The sequence below is a fragment of the Clupea harengus genome, chromosome 16 (genome assembly GCF_900700415.2).
Source record: "Clupea harengus chromosome 16, Ch_v2.0.2, whole genome shotgun sequence".
Lineage (NCBI taxonomy): Eukaryota > Metazoa > Chordata > Actinopteri > Clupeiformes > Clupeidae > Clupea > Clupea harengus.
Genome location: NC_045167.1, coordinates 18,938,116 through 18,955,530, shown reverse-complemented (window position 1 = coordinate 18,955,530; position 17,415 = coordinate 18,938,116). Strand labels below are relative to the sequence as shown.

At 42.0% G+C, this 17,415-nt stretch overlaps 1 protein-coding gene across 2 annotated transcripts; it reads right to left on the bottom strand.

Moving 5' to 3' along the window:
• Positions 1–2,360: 2,360 nt before the first annotated feature.
• On the bottom strand, positions 2,361–17,151 carry LOC105889554 (tetraspanin-8-like). 2 transcript variants are annotated; one of them, XM_031583204.2, is made up of 9 exons: positions 16,737–17,147; positions 16,287–16,352; positions 15,354–15,476; positions 15,145–15,219; positions 14,907–15,002; positions 14,667–14,765; positions 14,521–14,571; positions 2,944–3,027; positions 2,361–2,832 (listed from the first exon to the last, which is right to left on the bottom strand). In XM_031583204.2, the coding sequence occupies exons 1-9, from the start codon at positions 16,794–16,796 to the stop codon at positions 2,716–2,718; spliced, it is 771 nt and encodes a 256-aa protein (XP_031439064.1). In that variant the 5' UTR covers positions 16,797–17,147; the 3' UTR covers positions 2,361–2,715. The 2 variants fall into 2 exon arrangements, with proteins under 2 accessions (XP_031439064.1, XP_031439065.1); XM_031583205.2 differs by lacking the exon at positions 14,667–14,765 and having other exon boundaries at positions 16,737–17,151.
• Positions 17,152–17,415: the final 264 nt, after the last annotated feature.

Below are 17,415 nucleotides of genomic sequence, written 5' to 3'. Positions count from 1 at the left end.
GAAGTGACAGTGACAGCAAGCCCGAGTGAGGACATAGAAGATGCTGAGCTGGAGACAGCAAGCAATGAGGGAGAAGTGTCTCCACCATCTTCACCACCTGCAAGACAATATCCTTTCAGAAATAGACATGCTCCCAAAACATTCACATATGATAGGTTGGGGCAGCCCACCGTTAACTGAATTAAGTTTAATGAGATCATATGATGCATTTTAGAGATGCCAGTTCTTGCCATCCAGTTTTAGGATGGATGCAATTTGTAAGTTCCTGTCAATGTCAAAGTCATATGATGGATAGAAAATGTAGATGTGTTGTGAAGAAAAATGTTTAAGAAAAGCTACTTTTAGTTTATATAGGCCCACACAAAGTCAGTTTGTACATTTAGAATCGCACAAGGATAATTGAAGAAGAAATGGTGGTTGTAAGATAATGTGTTTACAGGAGTATGGTTGAAAAGACTAACTGTGAAAAGAATCTTATAACAAAACGATATGAAGAAAAGTGATGAGTTATTAGTATAATTGAAGTGTGAGATTCTATGTGATGTGATTACACTACAGGTCAAAGGTCAAGCCTATTCCAGTCAAGACAAGCTACCCGTGAACACAGCGGAGTAAATGGATGGTTGTCGTAGTGCACAATGACTTCCTCTGTTTAACACATGACATTAAGTTGAGATAGATGTGATGTGAAATCTGTCATCAGATGTGTGTCTTGAATAATGGACTCTAACCTGTAAGTGATCAAACTGTTTAAGACAGAATGAACTGAGACGGGAAATGTCGGGACGACATTTAGTTAAGCAGGGGAGAGTGTGGCAAAGCCCCAATTTTGTCTTTTCTTTGGTCCCGTTTCATGATTTTGTGGCCTTTTATTTTCTGAAGTTACGATGCTGTTACATGTTTTGGCCAATAGATGGCGATGTTATACCAGAAATAATGCAGTTTTCATGACGGTTAGGAAGAGACGAAGCTAACCTAGACGGAGTTGTCGAGAGAGAGCGAAAGGAAGCAGTCGTTGCTTGTGAAGTGAGCTGTAATATTTACAAAGTTTGAATAAATGAAGACAACCTTTCCCAGCACACTGTTGAGAGTTTTACTTTCTTCAATTGTGCAACAGGAACCTCCAATAAACCAGCATTCGATTATCGCAGTGTTCTTGAGGGCAAGTATTTGACTAGGGAGTTTGCAATGTAACTTGGTCCTAGCCCATTAAGGGCTTTGTATATTAGGAGAAGGACCTTAAAGTCAATTCTAAAAGTTACTGGAAGCCAGTGCAGAGCAGCTAAAACTGGACTAATTGTGCGCTCGCAAAACACGCACGCACACACAAACACCATTAGGCGTATATATATTATACCAACAATGTGTTGGATTTAACGGTCGAATTAGATACTTTGGCTATTGTATTAGGAAAGTAAACAGGTCAAACATCCACCTTCGGTGCACTGCCCTGCTATTGTTTCTGACATTACATGTGACAGGGCAACAGCCGAGTGATTCTTTTCCAAATTGAAACTGATTAAGACCTACCTGAGCAGCATGGGGCAGGAGAGGCTGAATGGGCTGGCTATCCTGTCCATTGAAAGAGCAAATCATACGTTACCACTTTTATGTTTGAAAGGCGTCGTTCGACAAGTGTACTGTGCCTCTGACTGTGCTGTCAGCTTCTAGGTCTTGACGTTCAGATTCTGCGCCTAAACTAGCTCTATCGTATCGTCTCGTCACATGATCAAATAGAAACTTGACATTGGCGAACACGATACATATTACCCAGCAATCATCATTGCATATCTGTATATGACAAAAATAACAAATTAAATAAGAAATTATGAATTTAATTTAATTGGTTTGCCTTAGTTAATAGATAATCCTTAGATAATAGTTAATAGATCATCTTCTGTGCTTTGCCTTAGTTATACATAATTGTCTGGGCTTTACCTGTGTTGGACTTTCTTCGGCGTTTAGTGTTTTTGAATCCTGTTTTCTTTGTTACCCCTGTTCTCCTGGCTTGGCTCTTCAAAATAAACTCTGTGTTCTTAAACACTTACATGATCTGATCCCATTTCAGAATTCTTCTTTCTTTTAAACGACCCATTTTCAAGATTTGATCCAATCTGATATCTGAAATCTAATCAGATAACTTCTGCATAACTGGGCGCTGACCACCAATTGCGGAGGCGTGAAAAACATGATCTGCACAGGATTACACATTGATCCTCAACGACTGGATGTTTAATGTCAGTAAACTGAAATTGAATTGCAAGAACTTGTTTGCGCACTCATGCGTCACTTTTAAGAGGCTTCTGCTGCTGTTTATTTATTTGCAAGTGAAGCGATAAACAATTAATTTAGTGGTCATCTTGCTGATGAAGAAATCATTTATTTATATACAAGTGAAAATGTATATAACCATAGAAGTGAATTTATGACCCATTCTGTGAAAAACTGAAGACAAAGCCTATTAAGACCTTTTGGTCAAAGTAAACTGGATGCATTAAATGTAATCCTTCAGTTCAACAAATATATGAATTGGAAATCTTAAAAAATACATAGCAGATGCTCACAAGCTTATAATGTTTATGGTACATCATGAAAACCACATAGCTGCCATTCATGGGCAATAAGCAAGCATCCTAAAAGGTGTGGCACAAAACAGGATTATGGTAGCAGGTGACCAAAAGTCCTAAAATGCAGTTTGAAGATCTCCTTAGAAGCTCATTCAAGCTCTGTGTATTTTGCGCCACTTGAATGTGCTGTAAAAGTAACTGGTGGTGTGATTGTCCTTCTTCTCATTTGGCACAGAATTACAGTGGACAAGATGGGACCAACAACCTGTGGAAGCAGCACAAAAAAAGCTGTGAGGAGTTGAAACACAAAAGAAGGATTAAGCACAAAGCAAAAGGCAAAAATATTAAATGCTTACTCATCAACATGATCACATACCAGACATAATAGACAAATAAACGCAAACGCTGCCAGCACTTTGAAGCCCATTATCCAGATGTGGAACAGGTAAGGAAAACATGGCTGGAGATGAAAACACAACAAGGATGAAAACATTTTAGCATGTGAAGTGATGACACTGGGGGCCTCATTTAGTAACATTGCGACCGCAGCGCAATCTGCGCCTTTGCCAACTCACATATAGCGCACGGTATTTTGCATCGTATTTATCAAACAAGAACCTCATCTGAATGTGTCGACGCCTTACTAAGCGTAATCAGCGCCTAACCCCGCCCATTAGTGTTATTTAGCGCGCAGCTAAAATAGGGAAGAAAGAGCCTGCGTGTTCCTTCCACCATGGATGATGAGTTAAAATTAGAATTAGAGCTTTTGGTATACGATGTTAGAGCAAACTAACCCGGGTTAATATAGAAACTCATAAATATTTCTCCATTTAGCCCTTCCGTCCACACTAAAAGTTGTGATCACTTTGAATTCAAGACTGTCTTTTATTGGTGAGCTGATTTTGGGAAATTAAACTTTTCAGCGAACATTGAGTTTCTGGGTTACTATGGTTACCCCTCAGGGTGCCTGTGCAGCTTCATATTAACGAGTTTATGTTCACGAGTTCATATTTAAGCAATAAGGTACGAGAGGTTAGCCTGGATGCCAGACGAATTTAGCCACGCCCACACATTTTTTGGTCGGGAAGTTCGGTCTGGTGTCGCTCCGTTGGGGAGAAATTATCTCCTCACAAAAGTCTGTGAGGAGATAGATAGACCAATCAAATTGTCAGGGCGGGCTTTATACGATGATGGACAGATGATCAACCCTAACGTAATCAACCACGTCACCAAAGAGCTTTTGGGGTGAATTCGTTTTCAACAAACATGGCTGCCGTTGGAGAGCTGAAATGTGGAAATTCGAGTCTGTTTTAGAAGACATTGACAGCAGATTCATTTTGAAAGAGGAACAGAGAAACGCGATCAAGGCATTTGTCGATCGAAAAGATGTTTTTGCCGTCCTTCCTACGGGATCCGGTAAAAGTTGAATGTATCAGCTGGCCCCATGGTCTACGTTATGGTCATACTACGTTGCTCTGATTGGTTCTAGATATATCCAATTGAGCGAAGAGGCATTTTTTTTCCTGGTTCGGTTGAAACACGCCCCATAATCACAGTCCAACGGAGCGGTATCAGACTCATATTCTGACTAGAATTATGAGTATGACATCGTCAGGCTAACGAGAGGTAGTACTGTATCGTCAATAATGTACTGTTCGAGGATGTTGTTAGGTCCGACGCGAAGCGGAGGGCCGGCAAACCCTTGCACAGTACATTATTGACTATACAGTACTGCCTCGAGTGCCTTATTGCTTTTATAATACGGTTGCCAGCCAAATTATAAATAGTAACTAAATAGTAAGCTGCCTTTCAGCACAAAATAGTTGTAATAGCCGCCAAACGTTGTGTATCGCATTTCAGTAGCCTAGACTCTAGAGAAAATAGTCCCCGAATGTGGGGCTGTTGCTATGCAACAGACAAACAGCATTGGGAACATCTCGTTCCTGAGCAAGCTAAAGTGGTTATAGCTAGCGAGCTGTTTACGGTCACAACCCACATAAAGTTCAAAATGCCTGGGATATGTTGTGCTGATGGATGCGACAACAGTCGCCAGAGAAAACCTAGATATACAATCGTGAATAATTGCTGTGTCTTATCAAGCTAGAGTGCTAATAACTAGCGAGCTGTTTAGCCCTTTGGGATTTGGCTACAACTCGTTAGCCCATTTTGGCACTCTTGCTTGCTCAGGAACGGTGAGCTTTGATAAGATCCAGGATACATGTCCTGTGATCTCAGTCATACATATTGTTTTTGTCTCCAAATGCCATATCTTGGTGTCGTTCACCCACTCTGCAACTGCATATTGAAAGGCATCTCTACTATTGAAATCTCCGGTTCATGGGGATGGATTATGTACAAGATAAATGTAAATGTCGGGAAAAGAAAGTTGGGGCAGATGCTTTGCAAAAACACAGAGGAATTGCTAATCGCTAACGGCTAGTAGCATGCTAACCTTTGATAGGTGGCTCATACACCTCGCAAATCCTCTTAGACGTATTTTTCAGTTACAATAATGGGGGTTTTATATTGTGTAAAGTAATGCTAAAGAGGCTTCGTAGATGCTCAACTAGTTATTTAATGGCTCACCGTGCGTCTGCCCACATGTGTAACTGGCACTACCGTATAACCCACAGTATATGCGCAAGCGCATTAAACTACCGTATATGACATCTCCCCCTCTTTTGAGTGTTATGTCAATAACATCACAGGAACAGTTTAACTGAAAATGGCTATTCAAACAGCACATAATATAAACCAAGATTAACTTAAATTAATTTAAATGGAGACATTTCAACATGCAATGGTCTCTTTCCACTCAACCAACAAATAAACATTATCAACATGTACAACTGTACAACTTTCTTTTTTCACCAATCAACAGTATCACATCAATGTCAATACAACTTTTCTTTTTTTTTTTTTCACAAATCAACAGTATCACATCAATGTCAATACAACTTTCTTTTCTCTCCCCTCCCCCAAAGGCCATATGATCTGCACTCATTTACAGGTCAAGCCTGTCGATTTGCCTGCACACCCGTCCAGATCTGGTCACAGTCTGACCGGGTAGAGGGGTTGTGGGTGTAGCCACACTCTGACTCACAGGAACAGTCTCTAACACGGTGGCTCCGTCAGAGTGTGTGTCTGTCCCTGTGACATCCCCGTGGCTGCTGGGATGGGCTGGGAAACCGGCCCTGGTTGGAGGTGACGGCGGTTCCGCCACAGCTCCGCTCCGTGCTGCGTCCTGATGACGAAGGATCTCGGGGTGGTTGTGCTCACACAGGTCCATTGCAATTCTTTTCCAGGGTCGCTCTGGAAGCGGTGTGGAGATGAGAGGTTCCTTTTGTTGTGTTCTTTTCAGTTCACAGCACACCTGACATGACGTCACAAGCTTGTTTATGTCCGTAGAGAGTCCGGGCCACCACACAGATGAGCACGCTCTCTCCCTACATTTGACTAGGCCCTGGTGCCCTTCGTGAATTTTCTGAAGGATCTCACCTCTCATTTGCCTTGGCACGACAATCCTGCTTCCTCTGAGGACCAGGCCATTGTGTTCAGATAGCTCTGACTTCACTTGGACGTACTCTCTCGCGTCCATGGGCACATTGCTTAAGTGTTCAGGCCATCCTTTCTTTATGAGCTTCACAACCGACAGCAGTTCGGCATCGGCTGCTGTCGCCATTCTGATTTCATCCATCTTGCTTTTCGACGCAGGGATCCCCTCTATTACACTAGCCACGTAGCATGCCACCTCACTGTGTGTGTCTGTCTCTGCACACATGCTGGCCAGTGGACTGCGTGACAGGGTGTCCGCGATGACCAGTTTTCCCTGGCGCATATTCTGCCACTGGATTGAATCTCATGAGCCTCATGAGAAGACGCTGACATCTTATGGGTACATTGTCTAGACTGCGGCTGTTAATGAGAGGCACTAGCGGTTTGTGATCAGTGATGAGTTTGAACTGCTCCAGTCCATTGAGGTATCTGTCGAACTTCTCGCATGCCCACACACCAGCCAGGCCTTCCTTTCTCTATCTGGGCGTAGCGTGTTTCTGCTTTCAGTGAGGCGTCTGGAGCAATATGCCACAGGTTTCCACTGCTCCCCGTGGAGCTGAAGGAGCACACCCCCAAACCATAACTGCTTGCGTCCGCTGACACAGCCGTGGGCTTGTTCAAGTCATAGAAGGCGAGTACTGGTGCAGTTGTCAACAGCTCCTTGATGTGTTCAAAAGCTGTTTGTTGTGCGTGGCTCCATGTCCATGAATTCTTGTCCTTCAGGAGCTCGTACAGCGGCTGTCCTACGGTAGAGAGTCCGGGATGTATCTTCCGAGATAATCACCATTCCCAGTATCCTTCTCAACTCTTGCACGTCTGCTGGTGGTGACAGCTGCCGAATAGCTTTTCACTTTGTCGGGTCAGGCCGGATCCCGGACCGGTCAATGAGATGTCCGAGGAACCGCAGCTGACTCTGCCTGATGGAGCACTTCTCACGATTGAGCTTCAGACCAGCTGTCTCAATGCGCTGCATTACCTTCTCCAGGCGACCATCATGCTCCTCTTTTGTGGCCCCATAGACCAGGAATGTCGTCCATGAAGACCTCGACACCCTCCAGCCCCTGCAGGGTCTCCATCATCTTCCTCTGGAAGATTTCAGGTGTGCTCGTAATTCCGAACGGTAGCCGCTTGAAGTTGAATCTGCCGAATGGCGTAATGAAGGTAGTGAGCTTACAGCTGTCTGGGTGCAACGGTATCTGGAAGAACCCACTGGCGGCATCGAGCGAAGAGAAGACAGTGGCCCCACTCAGCTTGCTGTAATCTCATCAGTAGTAGGCAGGATATACTGTTCTCTTTTCCACTGCCTCGTTCAGCCTCTTGAGATCAACAGCAGATGCGGGCTTTACCTGTGCTCTTCTTCAAGACTGGCACCATGGGTGCACACCAGTCCGTGGGCTGGTGTCACCCTCTCGATGATGCCCATTTCCCTCCATCCTCTGGAGCTCCTCCTTTACCTTTTGCAGCATAGGGAGAGGCACGCGTCGTGCTGTGTATACAGCATATGGCTGAGCGTTGTCTTTCAGCAGTATTCTCACCGGTTCAGTCTTTAAAGTCCCATGCTCGCCATATGCCTGTGGATGTCCTCTGTCGCACACTGTTTCATTCACTCTCCTCACTAGATTCATTTCCACAGACAACGGCCTGCTGAGTAGGTTGTTTACAGTACGTCCGCGGATGACATATGCTGTGAGTGGGTGAGTCTTTCCTTTGTAGGTCACAGTGCTCTGGAACTGTCCTATGCACTGCAGCTCGCCACCTGGACTGTCCAGTGGTATCTCTTCTGGCTCCAGTGGTCTTTTGGGGATGAGTGAGTGGTAGGTCTCTTCGCAGATGACGTTAACATCGGCCCCTGTGTCGATTTTGAAGTCAACTGGTGTAGAGCCCAACAGTAACTCGACGGCCCATTGCTCTGGCGACCCGCCTGCTTTACTCACAGCCCCAAGAAAGTATAACTGCTGCTGCTGCTCTGTTTGCTCACTCACTGCCTGCCTGCTCCTACACACTCTACTCCAATGTCCAACTTTGTTGCATGTATTGCATGTAGATTTTCTGGCAGGGCAATTTTCATCTTTACTGTGCCACGCTTTCCCACACAGTCCACATTGCCCTTTATTTCCCCCTTTTGGCTTACCGTAGTGACTGGGGTATCTGCTGCACTCGTGAGTGACTTCTTGTATCACCCCCGTTGTCTCTCCTTGCATGCTGACTTAAGAAGCAACCTCTTCCGACTGCCTGACAGTCTCAATGGTCAGCGCTAGTGTTAGGTTCTTCGTCAGCTGCAACTTCCGTGAGACCTCTTTGTCGAGAATCCCCACTACGATTCGGTCGCGGATATTCTCATCCCTGTTCCCGCCGAATTCGCAATGCTCTGCCAGTTCGTACAAAGCCCTGATAAAAGTTTCAGCTTTCTCTCCCGGTCTTTGCACGCGCAGATGGAAACATGCACGTTCGTGTATTACATTCCTTCTCGGCACAAAGTAATCATCGAACTGTCCAAGCACCCTAACATAATCATCTCTATGTTCATCCTCTGTGAATGTAAACGAACGGAAGATGTTCTCCGACTCGCTTCCCATAGCGTATATCAGGCTGCTCACCTGCACGGCACCATCTTCTTTGTCCAGCTTGGTGGCGATTCTGAATCTCACAAAACGTTGCTTCCACTCCGGCCATTCTCCTGGCTTATCAAATGAAAAGTTTGTCGGAGGAGCGAACTTTGGCATGACTTCGTTTTCGTTTTCTTCGTTTTCACTTCTGACACCATGTAAAGTAATCCTAAAGAGGCTTCGTAGATGCTCAACTAGTTCTTTAATGGCTCACCGTGCGTCTGCCCACATGTGTAACTGGCACTACCGTATAACCCACAGTATATGCGCAAGCACATTAAACTACCGTATATGACATATTGTACAGTGTCTATTTCTCGGTAACTTTCAAAAAATCTAAGCAAAAAAAAGTAAACTTTTAGGTACAAATATGATGATCTACGGAGATTTGGTCCGCCATTTTTTTTCTAACTAAGGTAGTATATTTGGAGTGCGCACTGATATGGAACGCTCAGGTAAATGTAAACAGCTGTACAGTACATTATGGCTCAATACAGTACACCCCGTGACCTCCTTTCAACCAATCAGAATGCTTGATTTCATCTACCCGTTTTATAATCACACATATTAACATGAGTTAATCACACAGAGGCAACTGCAAACTGTTAAGATGGTTCCCTAAGCTAGAGATAGCTAGGATAGTTAATATCCAGGTTAACTGCTCTATAGCATCATGTTAAATAGTCTGGTAGGAATACACGACACCCCTTACTTTAAAACGGCGTATTCCGACACTGAAAACCAGAGGTGTAAAGTAACGAATTACATTTACTCACGTTACTGTAATTGAGTAGTTTTTTTGTGTACTTTGTAATTTTCAAGTAGTTTTTGAAATCGGTAATTTTACTTTTACTTAAGTAGATTTTGACTGAAGTATTGTACTTCACTACATTGGAAATTACATCCGTTACTGAGTAAAAAAAAAAAAAAAACATAGTTCAAGGTGAATCGCGCACGACAATTCTCGCTGCAGTGGTGGATGCTGCATAGAGTGGATGATGGAGTCGATGCAAGGCGCCGGTGCCGAGTCACGAGAGATAGAGATGGAGGAGGATGATAGACTGCCAACAAGCTGCGGTCAACCAACAAGCTGAAGCACCAAACTTTCCGCAGTTGAAATTAAAGAAGATGAAGAAAACCCGTGGCCACATCTCAGAAAGCAGTTTGCCTTCCAACGTAAAAGAGGCAACAGCTATATAATGCTGTGCAAACTGTGCCTAACCTGCCAGTCAGAACTTTCTGCTTATAAAAATTCATCTTCAAATCTGCGCAAGCATGTGTTGGTAAGTACAGTAGTTGTCCCTTTCCATTAGTAGTTCAGACAGCATTTTTGTCGTTCAGTTAGGTTTGCTCCATTAAGAAAAATAGGCGTTTTATGGCACTAGTAGCCTCATTTTGGCTAGCACTTGCAACCGCCCTGAGTATGCTAACGTCGACAGCCGTCATCCAATAGACTAATAATAATTCCATTCCTGTCCTCCATTCGTTTCAGGTCATAGCATTATTATGTTCAGTCTCTCATATTGTGTTAAAGACTGCAGATCAGTCATCAGCAATGAAATACACCACATAAACTGATATTAGGCTAATCATTTGGCTGGCTCCCATGCCTTGAAACAGAGCAACGTGAATGCGCACACCATCGTTGTCAGACAGTTGGACAAGTCAATGTGTATGTCGTTATCTGGAATTTATCACGATGTTTAGTCAGATAAGTGGTGGCTTTGCAACGTGCAGGTCTTTCATGTTCATGCTCAGGGGTCTCGGTTAGCAAGAATTGAGGATTATGAATTGTGATGCATGTAGAAATAGAACATAATGCTATAATTCTGTATATATACTGTAGGTCTGTCATCTCAAGTTGCTATTTATAGCTATTTCTGTGTTATGATGCACTCTTGATGGCAGCTCAAAACTTAATTGTCAGAAATGTTGTTTGTCATTCTACAGGTCTAGTCTATGTCAGACAACACCTTGACCAGATGTTGGAGGCTGGAGCAAGTCGGACAACATTCATCAGATGAAGATGATTTATTTTCCTCAATTAAGTCCAAAAGGTCAGAAGGTACAGGGGAGTTAGAAGGGTACCTAGCCTGTGTCTCAGTCAATATGGATCTGCTGAACGCCTTTCAGAATATCAAAAAACTGTCAAAAAACTGTCTCAAAACTCAATACCTGAAAAAAACTCAATGGCTACCTGCCTCGGCCGCCTGCGAGCGACTCTTCAGCTGTGCTGGATTGCTGTTCAATGCAAAGTGAGCCCGGATGAACTCTACTCACCTTGAAAATCAGCTGCTGCTCAAACTCAACAAGAAGTTTGTAGACTAATGTTCTAAAGGTGGACATAAGTAAAGTAACCAAAGTTTACAGTGGGGCAGCGGCAGCGGCATTTTAACTTTTTATTTTAGCTGTCATGTGGTTCATGTCCTCCCAAAAGTTCTTAAATGTTGTGTTGACATGTTTAATGTTTAACATGTTTAATGTCATTGCACCTATATTCCTAAAGATTCTCCTTTAATTAAAAATAACTAGTTTTTGTATTGGATTTATGACTCCTTGTCCTTTTTTGCGCTATATAGGAGCGGCCCCCATCAAGTAACTAAGTAACTTTTACTTAAAGTACATTTTAAATGAACTACTTTTTACTTTTACTTGAGTAGATTTTAAGATGGGTAATTTTACTTGTACTTAAGTAAAATTTCATCAAAGTAATTGTACTTTTACTTGAGTACAACATTTCAGTACTTTTTACACCTCTGCTGAAAACCACATTTATTCTCCCAGGTAGGTAACCAGTCACAAGCTGTGTGTAAGACAACAGTCAACAGAGGAAAACTGATATAATTACATATCTGAGCATGTACTTCCATTCACCCACTAGATTTAGACTAATATTCACTTATTTCAGGAGCCCTTCCAGACAAAGATGGCTACACGTTCCATCTGGATGAAGCAGAATATTTGCAATTCTTTTCTATCTGACATTTTTTCCATCTGTTGTGAATAGGCAGCTGATTAAAACAAGACAACTAGCCAGCGCTGGACTACTTCTAAAATACCCCCACATCACTTTAACACCCTATGAACCCTATATGTATGAGTTTATAACACCCTATGAACCCTATACAGTGGGGAAAATAAGTTTCCGATTTCGCAAGTTTGGCCACTTGCAAAGAAATGTGTGATCTATAATTGTAATAGTAGGTGTATTTTAACAGTGAGAAACAGAATATCAACAAAAAAATCCAGAAAACTGCATTTTATAACATTTATGACTTAATTTGCATTTGATGCAGAAAATAAGTATTTGAACCCCTAGCAAAACATGACTTAGTACTTGGTGGAATAACCCTTGTTGGCAAGCACATACGTCAGACTTTTCTTGTATTTGGTCACCAGGTTTACACACATCTCAGGAGGGATTTTGGTCCACTCCTCTTTGCAGATCCTCTCCAAATCCATAAGGTTGCGTTTTCAATGGGAGGGAATGAGGGAATGAGGTTCAAGCCCAATATCCACGTTACATGGCCCCATCCATAGTCCCCTCGATGCAGTGGAGTCGTCCTGTACCCTTGGCAGAGAAACAGCCCCAAAGCATATTGTTTCCACCTCCATGCTTGACGGTGGGGATGGTGTTCTTGGGGTCATATTCAGCATTCTTCCCCTCCAAACGCGGCAAGTCGAGTTGATGCCAAAGAGCTTGATTTTGGTCTCATCTGACCACATCCTGTCTCCCAATCCTCCTTAGAATCATTCAAGTGTTCATTGGCAAACTTCAGACAGCCCTGTACATGTATTTCCTTGAGCAGGGGGACCTTGCGAGTGCTGCAGTACTTCACCATTTCGGCGTAGTGTGTTGCCAATGGTTTTCTTGGTGACTGTGGTCCCAGCTGCCTTGAGATCATTCACAAGCTCCCCCTGTGTAGTTCTGGGGTTATTCTGCACCTTTCGGATGATCACCGATACCGCACAAGGGGATATCTTGCATGGAGCCCCAGACCTAGAGCGATTGACAGTTGTTTGGTGTTGCTTCCATTTACGAATAATCGCACCAATAGTTGTCTGCTTCTCACCAAGCTGCTTGCCGATGGTTTTGTAACCCATTCCAGCCTTGTGCAGGTCTACAATCTTATCTCTGACATCCTTGGTCAACTCTTTGGTCTTGCCCATTGTGGTGAGGTTGAAGGTGTGAAGTATGATTCTTTGGACAGGTTTCTTTTATACACGTCACCAGTTGAGATCAGGTGTACCTTGTTAGGCCTAATGAGGACTAATCTGTGTGCTTCTTGGGCACATAACTGGTCATTGGGAGCCAGAATTCTTGCTGTTTGCTTGGGGGTTCAAATACAGTGCCCTCCACAATTATTGGCACCCCTAGTGAATATGAGCAAACCAGACTATGAAAAAATATGTCTTTGCTGTTTATCCTCTTGGTCTTTCACTCAAAATATTCACAAAAATCTTATCTTTTCATTGAAGTAAAATTATTGACAGTAAAAACTGTTGACATTAAATAAATATTTTCCCCCAAAACATGTGTGCCACAATTATTGGCACCCCTTAATTTAATGTTTTGGGCACCCTCCATTTGCCAAGATAACAGCTCTGAGTCTTCTCCTATAATGCGTGATGAGGTTGGTGAACACATGGCACGGGATCTGAGACCATTCCTACATGCAGTATCTCTCCAGATCCTTCAGATTCTGAGGTCAACGTTTGTACTTGGCTTCAGCACATCCCACAGATTTTCTATGGGGTTTAGGTTGGGGGACTGTGATGGCCATGGCAAAACCTTTATTCTGCGGTTTGTGAACCATTTTTGTGTTGATTTTGAGGTGTGCTTCGGATCATTGTCCTGCTGGAAGGTCCAACCACGGCCCATTTTAAGCTTACTGGAGGGGGCTGTTAGGTTTTCATTTAATATTTGCTGGTATTTGATGGAGTCCATGATACCATGTATCCTAACAAGATGTCCAGGGCCTTTGGAAGAAAAACAGCCCCACAACATCAAAGATCCGCCACCATACTTCACATTGGGTATGAGGTGCTTTTCTGTATGATTAGAGATTTTCTTGTGTCCATTTCTTGATTTGTGCAGCTCAACAACTTTTCATCGCACATCGTCACTGTGTTCTTGGGTCTTTCCCATAGTGATGAATGACTAATGGAATTTGGCCTGTGTCACCTCATATTTGTACGCCAGTGGGACAGGAAGTCATGGTTGACCTCATAAGAGTTCCTTATCAAACAGGTTAACTTAAAATTTTTAAACATGACTGGAAATATACTTCAGTTAGATTTTAATTACAAGATTTTTCGAGGGGTGCCAATAATTGTGGCACACATGTTTTGGGGAAAAATATTAATTTAATGTCAACAGTTTTCTTTTCTTTCAATAATTTTACTTCAATGAAAAGGTAAGATTTTTGTGAATATTTTGAGTGAAAGACCAAGAGGATAAACAGCAAAGACACATTTTTTCATAGCCTGTTTAGCTCATATTCACTAGGGGTGCCACTGTACTTATTTTCTGCATCAAATACAAATAAAGTCATAAATGTTATAAAATGCAGTTTTCTGGATTTGTTTGTTGATATTCTATTTCTCACTGTTAAAATACACCTACCATTACAATTATAGATCACACATTTCTTTGCAAGTGGCCAAACTTGCGAAATCGGCAGGGGTTCAAATACTTATTTTCCCCACTGTATGTATGAGTTTATAATGATAGAAAGGGCAATGTAGACAAAGCCCTGTTGTCCCTCAGAGATAGCAGAGATGTTCATTACCTGCCGATACACCTGGATTTCCCCAGATATGGTCTTCACATTGAGGTTAATCTAAACAATGCCAAAGAGAGGTTCCATGTTAGGCACAGGTTCTATGTCAGACGAGGGCTTATAGTGAGGAGTGAAACACAAGGATCTTTACTCACACATACTGTTGTGTTTTCAAGCAGCTGTGGACATTGACATGAGTGAGGAATTTTATCTCCCCAGTCACTGGCTCCATTTAGAAAGCCACAACATTGATACTGATGAGAATGTGTGTGAGAGGGAGAGAGAGAGATTACTCATTTAATTAATCCTAATTCATAATCAATAATGTTAGGGGGGTTGTACAGCCCAACATGATATGCACTCATCTTAAATGGAGATTTGGAGAAGTAAGTTACCATGTATTGAAAGGCTTCAAACTGAGACTGCATAATATCCGACTCTTGATCAAGTGGCATTTCCGGTTTAAATACAACTTTGGCATGTTCTTCCGTCTATGGACATAAGTATCCGTCAAACATGTACACAACCATCTATGTTATTACCCAAAACTGGGCAATGAATTTATTGAGGAGAGCTATAAGCTATTTGTGTTATTAAATGACAAGTCTACAACATTGAGCTGCTTACACATACCATGTTTGATGCAATGGCTGAGGATACTGCTGCCACAAGAAACAGCAAGCTGACAAGAAACATCCCAACAGAGAACTGTGCAAATGGAGTGAAATGTAAGCAAGTAAATTACATGAATACAAGCAAACAAATGTGTAGCACAGCACAGCAGGTTGTCCAATTTTACAGCCACTTCTACTCATTGAAATAATAATAATGAAATAGCTTACCACAATCAGTGGCCACTGCTTCTTCTTGAGGATGCCATAAAGGCCCACAGCACACATTACCACTATCCCAACTCCAACTGCATATGTAGTGGAAAACCCCACAATTGTCCCTAATTCATAACTCTAAAAGAAAACATCAGCACTATTAGCATACTGTACTGCACAGTCAATGTGGTTCCATTAAGATTATTTTAATCACCACGCTCACCAACGTTTCAACATTTTTCATCAGGGTATCTGCTATACAAATATTTGCAATAATTTTAGGGAGCATTGGTCCACATGTTCAGAGAATGTGCACCAGCTGTAATTCACTCCTAGTTGCAACCGATAATAACCACAAGCATTCAAAGCAGAATACACAACACAACATCATCGGACTGAGAAAATAAAAGAAGGAAAAAGGAAAATGAAAATGGCAACAATTATTAACAATTATATACACTATATCTGACAGATTAGTGCTGTAATACATCAATCTTATAGACAGGATAAATACAGAAAAAAGGTCCATCGGAAGAATAAGGTAGAGATGTAAGAGAAAGTCCTCGTACTTCAGTGGAAACATCTTAAATCAAAACTAATGTTTAAACCAAGGGGAGTAAGGGTCTTCAAGCAGTGGATCCAGAAAAGCCTCTTGTTGAAGCAAAAGGATATCCAGATTACCACATCTTGGTAGGATAAGTTTTTCAATACCTATAAACATTAATGAGGCAAGGGAGTATTTTTCCTATTTGAATCTTGCTGTTTTTCCCAGCGCCTCATAAAGACCTTAGTGTGGGTTAATTATTGGAATCCTTTACTATTAGAATACTAAAAATGAATACAAGAGAGAAACATATTTACAGTGAACACCCGGAAACCAAGATATGTTACAATGAATATGTTATAAACGAATGCTTTTCTAACACTAGTTTTGCCTTCACCCTTCACCTCATATACTCCATGGTGTTTGCCATGCTGAAACAGTGTCAGGGCAAGCCAAATAGTTCCCAGAAGCTGAAAAACAAGGTCACATTAGTCACATAGTGAATGACACAAGTATATACATAAAAATAAAAACTTAAACATTCTCCGATACCACTGTTTTGTTGACACACAAAGTTTAATGTTTATTTTTGCTTGGAAATAGCCTCCTGTTATACATTTTATTTTATATTCATACTATTATTTATAACAACCTGAGCTCATCTGCTGAAAAAAAATACCCGTCTTCAAATGCATTGCATTTTTATGGTAGAAATATTGCCTTATTAAATACTTGTATCGGTATTGGCAAGTACACAAGTGGAAGTACTCATACTCGTCTGAAAATGTGGGATTGTATTGTTTATCTTATTTTGTTGAAATGACAATATTGAACTGACTAAAACAATTACTCACCCCTGTAATGACATTCACAACAATGAATGTCTTCTTCAAGCATGTGCTCACTGCAGCCATCCTCCAAAACTGAGACTTTCTGTCTATAAATGCTCAGGCAAGCTGAGCCTGTCTGGAAGTGCAAATGAATATGGTGCTGTCTCTGATCAGAGCTTTTATTTCGCTGTGCCCTCAAGCCTTACACACTCTTCTTGCAGGCTGGCTTAGAGAGTTTCAGATTCAAAGATCCCCTTTCAGTTCTCACTTTCTGAAAACACATTGTGAAATGTAGATGGGATTCCATACTAAGAGACAAGCTGGAGATATTTCCAGGAAAACGGCAAGCACAGAAAAATGGACTTGCATCTCTAGAGACAGTTGCATTGGTCATAGGCCTATTCAACTTGCCTGTGTTTAACTCCATCTAGAGGAAAGTATTCAAAACAAAGTGCATGTCGACAGCAGTTAATGTTCTAACTGCAAAGCTTGCACAACCAGACAATTGAACAAACTTTCCAAATCAAAAAGTCCAATGACTAGCATGTGTACATATGTAAATACAACTGTTGCAAAACTGCCATTGATGTTATTTGATATATTAGACTTGGGTAAATACTGTATAGCTCAGAACAATCAGGGCTGGTCCTTCCTACAGGCGACATAGGCGGTAAATCGAAAGAGGGAAGGGGCACAATTCAAA

Coding starts and splice junctions, on each gene's coding strand:
- LOC105889554 (XM_031583204.2), bottom strand. CDS start 16,796: ATGGCTGCAGTGAGCACATGCTTGAAGAAGACATTCATTGTTGTGAAT. Junction 15,477..16,286: donor AACACCATGGAGTATATGAG/GTGAAGGGTGAA, acceptor GTTTTCTTTTAG/AGTTATGAATTAGGGACAAT. Junction 14,572..14,666: donor TTGAAAACACAACAGTATGT/GTGAGTAAAGAT, acceptor GGCATTGTTTAG/ATTAACCTCAATGTGAAGAC.